Source organism: Leuciscus leuciscus (genome assembly GCF_965113295.1).
Source record: "Leuciscus leuciscus genome assembly, chromosome: 4".
NCBI classification, from domain to species: Eukaryota; Metazoa; Chordata; class Actinopteri; order Cypriniformes; family Leuciscidae; genus Leuciscus; species Leuciscus leuciscus.
Genome location: NC_138728.1, coordinates 1,294,928 through 1,304,927, shown reverse-complemented (window position 1 = coordinate 1,304,927; position 10,000 = coordinate 1,294,928). Strand labels below are relative to the sequence as shown.

The following is a 10,000-nucleotide window of genomic DNA, read 5'->3' as shown; positions in this document are numbered from 1 at the left end:
TACAGGCAGCGTTACACACACAGTCGAGAACAGGCAGCGTTACACACACAGTCGAGAACAGGCAGCGTTACACAACACAGTCGAGAACAAGCAGCGTTACACACAGTCGAGTACAGGCAGCGTTACACAACAGTGTAGTGTTGTGTAGTGCAGTGTAGTGTCGACTGTGTTGTGTAACGCTGCCTGTACTCGACTGTGTTGTGTAACGCTGCCTGTACTCGACTGAAGCGTTACACACACAGTCGAGTACAGGCAGCGTTACACACACAGTCGAGTACAGGCAGCGTTACACAACACAGTCGAGTACAGGCAGCGTTACACACACAGTCGAGTACAGGCAGCGTTACACACACAGTCGAGTACAGGCAGCGTTACACAACACAGTCGAGTACAGGCAGCGTTACACAACACAGTCGAGTACAGGCAGCGTTACACAACACAGTCGAGTACAGGCAGCGTTACACAACACAGTCGAGAACAGGCAGCGTTACACAACACAGTCGAGTACAGGCAGCGTTACACACACAGTCGAGAACAGGCAGCGTTACACAACACAGTCGAGAACAGGCAGCGTTACACACAGTCGAGTACAGGCAGCGTTACACACACAGTCGAGTACAGGCAGCGTTACACAACACAGTCGAGAACAAGCAGCGTTACACACAGTCGAGTACAGGCAGCGTTACACAACACAGTCGAGTACAGGCAGCATTACACAACACAGTCGAGTACAGGCAGTGTTACACACACAGTCGAGAACAGGCAGCGTTACACAACACAGTCGAGAACAGGCAGCGTTACACACAGTCGAGTACAGGCAGCGTTACACAACACAGTCGAGTACAGGCAGCGTTACACACAGTCGAGTACAGGCAGCGTTACACAACACAGTCGAGTACAGGCAGCGTTACACAACACAGTCGAGTACAGGCAGCGTTACACACAGTCGAGTACAGGCAGCGTTACACAACACAGTCGAGTACAGGCAGCGTTACACAACACAGTCGAGTACAGGCAGCGTTACACACACAGTCGAGAACAGGCAGCGTTACACAACACAGTCGAGTACAGGCAGCGTTACACACACAGTCGAGTACAGGCAGCGTTACACACACAGTCGAGTACAGGCAGCGTTACACACACAGTCGAGTACAGGCAGCGTTACACAACACAGTCGAGTACAGGCAGCGTTACACACACAGTCGAGTACAGGCAGCGTTACACACACAGTCGAGTACAGGCAGCGTTACACACACAGTCGAGTACAGGCAGCGTTACACACACAGTCGAGTACAGGCAGCGTTACACAACACAGTCGAGTACAGGCAGCGTTACACACACAGTCGAGAACAGGCAGCGTTACACACACAGTCGAGAACAGGCAGCGTTACACAACACAGTCGAGAACAAGCAGCGTTACACACAGTCGAGTACAGGCAGCGTTACACAACACAGTCGAGTACAGGCAGCGTTACACAACACAGTCGAGAACAGGCAGCGTTACACACACAGTCGAGTACAGGCAGCGTTACACAACACAGTCGAGTACAGGCAGCGTTACACAACACAGTCGAGTACAGGCAGCGTTACACACACAGTCGAGTACAGGCAGCGTTACACACACAGTCGAGTACAGGCAGCGTTACACAACACAGTCGAGTACAGGCAGCGTTACACAACACAGTCGAGTACAGGCAGCGTTACACAACACAGTCGAGTACAGGCAGCGTTACACAACACAGTCGAGAACAGGCAGCGTTACACAACACAGTCGAGTACAGGCAGCGTTACACACACAGTCGAGAACAGGCAGCGTTACACAACACAGTCGAGAACAGGCAGCGTTACACACAGTCGAGTACAGGCAGCGTTACACACACAGTCGAGTACAGGCAGCGTTACACAACACAGTCGAGAACAAGCAGCGTTACACACAGTCGAGTACAGGCAGCGTTACACAACACAGTCGAGTACAGGCAGCATTACACAACACAGTCGAGTACAGGCAGTGTTACACACACAGTCGAGAACAGGCAGCGTTACACAACACAGTCGAGAACAGGCAGCGTTACACACAGTCGAGTACAGGCAGCGTTACACAACACAGTCGAGTACAGGCAGCGTTACACACAGTCGAGTACAGGCAGCGTTACACAACACAGTCGAGTACAGGCAGCGTTACACAACACAGTCGAGTACAGGCAGCGTTACACACAGTCGAGTACAGGCAGCGTTACACAACACAGTCGAGTACAGGCAGCGTTACACACAGTCGAGTACAGGCAGCGTTACACAACACAGTCGAGTACAGGCAGCGTTACACAACACAGTCGAGTACAGGCAGCATTACACAACACAGTCGAGTACAGGCAGCGTTAATAATATTGTTGAATATTAAATGAAATGTCCCCAACTAAGCAAGACTAACACCAGTGTTGGGAAAGTTACTTTTAAAAGTAATGCATTACAATATTGCGTTACTTAGTTACTTTTTATGAAATGTAATGCGTTACGTTACTTTTGTGTTACTTTTTCTCCCCTAGGCTTTTTAATAACAACTAAAAAAGTTCTATATTTGGTAAATGTAAAGGCCCTTTCACAGCGACAGTGAGATGAATAATCCTCAGGATGAAGGAAATGCAGATTTAACCCTTTCAGCTTCTGTTATTCTGGAGTAAAGAACAATAGGAGACAGGAGAAGAAGTTTAACTCTCTTATTTCTAAATTATTAGTATACACTTATTAGTACGGGTGAATTAGATCATTGAAGGTCAGTTAATAAAGTGAGATTAAATACATAAAGTATATTTGTGTCATTTAATATAGTTAATTATAAAAGTTGTGTGTAAAATTCTGAGATTTAATTTTACTGTTTTTATTCATTTTGAGGAATACTGAATGTTTTCGTGCGAGACGAGTAAAAGCATGATCACATTTAGTCTAGAACTATAATAACCATCATGCGTGCACAACACACACACACACACACACACACACACACACACACACACACCTCACTTTATTTCTCCCAACATGGGGACAGGAGAGCTGTCAGTCAATAAATGTGAAAAAAATAATTTAGATATTTTGTTGTACATTGAAAAAGTACTGTTACTTCCTAGTTACTTGAAAAGTAATCTGATTACATAACTCAAGTTACTTGTAATGAGTTCCACAGAACACGGTTAAACACACATGAGATGAGAGCATGTTTAGAGAGTGAAAGCATGAGATTGGACCTTAGTGCTCATGTTGAAGTTCCTGTACACAGTGCGAGCGCCGTACAGAAAGGCGTCGCCGTCGTTAGTGATGCACCCGTCCACGAAGCCCCGCGAGTCCATGAACGCACACATGGCCTCCGCTTCTCCCGCCGCTGTCACCCACGGCACACCCAGACAGTCCAGCATCTGCGCACACTGGGAGAAAAGCGTTTCAAGCAGGATTTGGGGGATTATTCCTGTTTTAAAGCTTCCTAACTGTGTTTTGGTGTCTCCTACAACAGGTTTACATGCATCCACGATAAAAAAACCACAGATTTTCTCATAATAATCTGCACTGCAGCATCACCTCATTTTCTCTCAGTGTCTGAAACGCTTCCATCAAAGATTCAGTCTCTCTAAGCTCCGCCTCTCTGAGAGCTGCTCTGCTGTGATTGGTCAGAAAGCAAAAGCTCATTATCATATCTGAATCTCAGCTCTTGATCACAGTGATACGAACAGTAACGATGGCGTGGGTTTTACCGTATCAATCTCAGAAAACAGCGTCTTCTCTCGACACGAACAACACGAACCAAACTCTTCCAGTCTCAGATACACTACAGTGTTTGAGGGCGTAGCTAAGAGACGCTGCTCAGTAGGGGTGTGCGATATGACGATTTTTGATCGTGGACGATTAAAATGTCTCCACGATCTGCTTTTGAAGAAATATCGTAGAATCGTGCATTATATCTGTTCTGGCGCCTCTGTCCCAACATACTGAACAACGCGACGTATATTCACATAAAATGTTAACGCAGCGGAACGGGACTGCAGTTCTTGTGCTTTAATGCCTTGTCGGTTAAACATTTAATTCGCGTGCTGATGCGCTGTTCTAACGTGTGCATTTCTCAGCGCGTACATGTGAAGCTCACATGCACTAAAAGCCTGTCTACCAGCGCCTGGATACTGGACTAAGTTATCTTTCGAGTCTTATTGTGCTTATACTGTTAAATACACACAAGGTTTACATAAACAAAGTCGGTTATGTCTAAAGTGAAAGCAAACTTGAGAAAATTGAGAGAGAGAAAATCTGCTTGTCAAATGCGTGTATATTAGACGCGTCGCGCGCAGCTCTTAAGCTGCGTTCACACTACACGCGACAAAGCGACACGATACCATTCATTTCAATGGGTAGCAGGCGACTTCCGGCGACACGCGCGGTCGCGACCGTTGGTGACTGGATGGGGCGTGTCTGGCGACACGACAAAGTTGAGAAATGTTTAACTTTATGCAAATGAAGAGCGACTTTAGCGAGCGACAACCAATAGGAGTGGAGCCTGGAGCGCGCGTCATCATCCTTCTCCGCTCAGCCCCTCGCCCCATCGACAGAAAGTTGGAGGAGTATTTTTTTAAATCTAAAATACTACTGTTATTGTGTCATGAAATGTAGTTATATGAGTTTTTCAGTCGAGAATGTAGTTGGTTAAAGCTCAAATATGTGGTTTGTTTATACAGATAGCACCTATTTTCAATTTTGATCTGATATTTTCGGAGTTGTGAGACCCAGGTACTCGTTCATTTAACTTACATGCTTTACGAGTCTAAATATTTAATATTTTCTCTCCAGAATGTTTGTTTTTAGCGGCAAGAAAACTGATTCGCTGTCATTGGATGTTATTCATAAACATTACAAGGCAACCAGTAGTGGGAACGCCCACTAGCGACCTCATCGCCAGCCACCGGCGACATGCAGCGACAAAGTCGCGTGTAGTGTGAACGCAGCTTTAAAGAGACAGTAGCAATAGTAAACACGCTGCCGCTTGTCCTTAAAGGGATAGTTCACCCAAAAATAAAAATCTCATCATTTACGCACTCTAATGTTGTTCCAAACCTGTTTTAATTTCCTTCTAATAGTTTCTAATATTTTTCTAATATTAATATTTTGAAAAAACAGTATAGCTGGTTCCCATTGACTTCCATAGGAGAAAAATATACTATGGTAGTCACTGGGGTATATCAACTGTTTGGTTACCCACATTCTTCCAAATAACTTTTATTTTCAACAGAAGAAAGAAACTTATTTGAGTTTAAAACAACTTGAGAGAGTAAATTATGATAATTTGAATTTATGATAATTTGAATAAAACAACAAAATGCAAAGAGAAAATCACTCACTGCTCTTGACTGATAACTTTAATAGTAGCTTTAATAAGTATCAATGTATAATTTATACAGTGAAGTTTGTTTTGTTTTATTTTCATATTTGTTCATTTAATTACTTTCTTCAATGCTACTGTTAAATACACCTACTGTAGCTGAAAACGTAAAGCACTGTTTAGCCTATTTAATTTGTATATTAAGTTGTGTATGTGTAATGTGTATCTTTGATCTTAATATTTAATAACAAAGAAAATAATGACAAATATATTTATCTTCGCCCCTGTCTGCCTTTTTTTTTTTTTTTTACCTAAGGCTTTGTTTTTAAAATATGGACATTAGATTGGCTGTAATGCTAAGTCACAAAATAGTAACATAAACCAACATAAAAAGAATCGTGATAAAATCGTTAATCGTGATTTTCCTGAAAGAAATCGTGATATGATATTTTTGCCATATCGCCCACCCCTACTGCTCAGCCAATCAGGACCAGAGGCGGGCATTATGCAAATTAGTTACATGTGAGACTGGAATCACTGACTTGTTTCAGCAGATCAGAATCGCTGCTTTCTTTTAGGAGACTTTATTTGATCTTTGAAACTTTGCAGAGCTTTCACATTCACGAACCGCTCTACTACACACTGCATGAAAAGTGACATCCGACAAAGTGCCTGTAATCATCAGCATAAAGGCACACACACACCTCTCTGAGGACGGCCTTGAATCGGCCTCGGCCGGTGTGTTTAACAGCTGCTGGTTTGGTGACGCTCTTGGGCTGCCGGCCGCCGAATCTCATCTCGGTGCGTTTACTCATGGTTTCGGCTTTGATTCTGGGAGCTTCTCCTTCCATCACAAACACCAGCTTCACCCCCATCAGAGTGAGCGAAGACACACGGAAGAACAGATTCCTGTGCGACACACACAACACACACGACATCATGTGAGCGACTCTGAGATCAAACCGCTTAAGACGCTAGCGCTGCACGATTCATCGCAACTTCCATGGAATCGCATTTAGTTTGAGATTATGAAATGGCAAAGGCTGTGATCATTAGTAATGTGCAGCTTGTCAGTGACGTACGGCTCACTCTGAAAGCACTGCGAGTTTGAGTTGCTTATAACGTACATTTGAAAAAGCAACATCTTTCCAGACATGAGAAGCATTTATGAACCTCTTGTCCAACAAAAGACAACATTTATTAACATGCTTTTAACTCACTTCATAATAACAGTTGAGCTCCTCCTTCTGTGAGATGATGTGCTTCTGACACAGAATAAGGCAGTCGTGTGTTTATTAGTCATGTTTAATCAATCGAAAGGTTTCAATCTTCTGTTTATTCAGATACAGCGATGAGGTTTCCTGGAATGATGTGTGTTATTGCGGAGGGGCATATGTGGTGTGTGCGTGTGTGTGTGTGAGACGCCCTCTGGTGTTCAGATGGAGTGTGTGTGTGTGTGTGTGTGTTTGTGTGTGTGTGTGACGCCCTCTTGTGTTCAGATGGAGTGTGCGTGTGTGTGTGTGAGACGCCCTCTGGTGTTCAGATGGAGTGTGTGTGTGTGTGTGTGTGTGTGTGTGTGTGTGTGTGTGTGTGTGTGTGTGAGACGCCCTCTTGTGTTCAGATGGAGTGTGTGTGTGTGTGTGTGTGTGTGTGTGTGTGTGTGTGTGTGAGACGCCCTCTTGTGTTCAGATGGAGTGTGTGTGTGTGTGTGTGTGAGACGCCCTCTTGTGTTCAGATGGAGTGTGTGTGTGTGTGTGTGTGTGTGAGACGCCCTCTTGTGTTCAGATGGAGTGTGTGTGTGTGTGTGTGTGTGTGTGTGTGTGTGTGTGTGTGTGAGACGCCCTCTGGTGTTCAGATGGAGTGTGTGTGTGTGTGTGTGTGTGTGTGTGTGTGTGTGTGTGTGTGTGTGAGACGCCCTCTTGTGTTCAGATGGAGTGTGTGTGTGTGTGTGTGTGTGTGTGTGTGTGAGACGCCCTCTGGTGTTCAGATGGAGTGTGTGTGTGTGTGTGTGTGTGTGTGTGTGTGTGTGTGTGTGTGTGTGTGTGTGTGTGTGTGTGTGTGTGTGTGAGACGCCCTCTGGTGTTCAGATGGAGTGTGTGTGTGTGTGTGTGTGTGTGTGTGTGTGTGTGTGTGTGTGTGTGTGAGACGCCCTCTGGTGTTAAGATGGAGCATTTACTACCGATCTGTCGTTCGTCACTGACAAACTGCGCATAAAATAATCGATGAATCGTTTCAGTGCGTTTAATTGTGCAGCTCTTCCAGACTCACCTGAGATGCGGTTTTGTGACTTTTCCCATCATGCCCTGCACATGCTGGGCCTCACAGACCCACAGGCTGAGGTCCACGGCGAGGGTCTTCCCTGACAGGCTGTAGAGCGGGACACTCTGCCGGACCGGCTCCAGAATAGACCAGAGCTCAGACACACCCATGACCTTCAGAGGAGACACACACACTCATGACACAGAGACCTCGAGGAACATCTACAGCTCGGACATCTGTGATCTCTCTGTACATTCATATTCAAAGATACATAAATGTTATATACTGAATATACCGCGGGTGACGCTGCCAATAACATAGCCTACAGCTGTCACAAAGAACCGGCAAAAGTAATGATTATGAATGTGTCAAATATCAAAGAGACATTTTAATAGAATAACTAATGGAGTAATATTCTTAAATTCGCTGATAATCGGGTGACCAGATCGCAAACCAGAATTTAAAGCCGACAATATAGGTTCACGCACAACTCTCTCATTCGTCGTGACGTTATAACATTTCGTCTCGTCTAGTTTTGGTCAACGAAAATGAAGAGACATTTTAGCATAGTTTTTTATTTTGTAAATCACATTTAGTCTCGTTTTTATTCGTCAACGATATTGCATTATACATGTATTTTAATCATCGTCACATGACCAGCATTTACGTCTCGTCTCGTCTCGTTTTCGTCAGGTGATAACGGTTCGTTGACGACAATATTTCGTCATAATTTTCGTTGACGAAAGCAACACTATAAAGAACACCACAGACACAGTGTAATCATCATCAAATCTCAGAGTAAAACTGGGAGTTACTGGGAAAAATATGATACACCGGTGTTTTACCAGATGAGAAGTTTATCTATGTATCATCTTTTTACTCTTTTAATTCCTTTTAACAACTGTTTTAATTTTATTATTTTAATTTCTTTCTGTGTAAAGTACTTTGAATAACCATAGTGTATGAAATATGCTATATAAATAAACTTGCATTGCCTTGCCTTGCCTACACACACACACACACACACACACACACACACACACACACACACACACACACACACACACACACACACACTCATATACAATATGTCTAACGTTATACATATATATCCTATCCAATCCAACATATTAAAGTACAAGTAAGTTATCCACTATTCAGATGAACAAAACACAAAATAATGCAAACTCTGACATCCCAGCGCTACAATTGATAAGGAGCGATTGTTACTTACATATGTTATATGTATCTTGCTGTATGAAGGAGTTATGTTTATATATTTAATCTGTTGTTTTGAAGATGTTTTTGTTGTGTAAAGCCTGCAGTTTGAATATTTGAACTCGCGCCTCCTCGCGCATCTGGAACCCCATCAGCGCCTCTAGCGGTCAGGAGGAGCAACACGCTGAACACGCGCTCACTGTGGTTTTACAATGTACAATTATTTTACCTTTCTTTTTGAATAAAAAACACAAACATTCATTCCTTAATTAGATTGATAACTGTTAAAAAAGAGAGATAAAAAAAGAAAGAATTGAATTTTCAGTGATTTATTCCGGATGTGACGTCTTCAGAGACCCGTATGTACGTGACGTGTCTCAATCCCGGAATTCAGCAGCGCAGGAACTCTCGAGTTGTGGACAGATTGATTCATCATAAATATCTCACAGACAGCTCAATAAATGTGAGTAATACTGTAGATTAAACTATAATATGTTAAAGCATCAATGACACGAGCAGCAGTTTTGATTCTCACGTCGCTTGATCATAATATGACGGTCATGTTGTGTGTTGCACTTCAGGAAAATAATCATGCGATGCTTGATTGATGACAAATGCCTTAAAATACCATTTAATTATAAATCAGTATGTAATCTTTCCAACCGTGGTATCTTGAATTGCACTATAACGTACAATTTTGTTTTTTATTATACATATTTGTTCCTTCATAGTTATGCTAGTGTTTAGCAGTCAAGTTCAGGTAGTAAAAACTCCATTCATTTTGTTAATCGATGGTTTTTCTTCTGTTAAAGACGTCAGCCCGCATTATTTCAGCTTTTTTTTTTTTTTTATAATCGTATTTAATAGAATTCCCTGTGGAAAAACTACATTACCCATGATGCTGTACAGAAAAATCACACCAATCACAGAGTCGAAAAAAGCAACACGCTTCAAAATAGCCCCGCCCACTCCCATAACGCATTTGAATCTCCCTACGCTCTCAAAATACTTAAATATTTGTGTGTATATGTGCAATAAATTTAAAATATATGGCTTCTATAGATATAATCAACAGTAGTTTTATTTATACATTGCTCCTAATTTGATTGTTGTTCGCGATGCTTCATGGGATTGTAGTTCTTTCCCTCACTAAAGCCGTTAAGTATGTTT

At 43.0% G+C, this 10,000-nt stretch overlaps 1 protein-coding gene across 1 annotated transcript in view; it reads right to left on the bottom strand.

Moving 5' to 3' along the window:
* Nucleotides 1–6,306, bottom strand: part of LOC309496681 (flap endonuclease GEN homolog 1-like) — a 17,556-nt gene extending 11,250 nt beyond the window's left edge. The window contains exons 1-2 of the mRNA XM_082166782.1: nucleotides 6,058–6,306; nucleotides 3,240–3,416 (exon numbers count right to left, since the gene is read on the bottom strand). Coding sequence (XP_082022908.1) covers nucleotides 3,240–3,416; nucleotides 6,058–6,294 — 414 coding nt within the window. The 5' untranslated portion in view covers nucleotides 6,295–6,306. The remainder of the gene's footprint in view (nucleotides 1–3,239; nucleotides 3,417–6,057) is intronic.
* Between the last annotated feature and the right edge of the window lie 3,694 nt (nucleotides 6,307–10,000).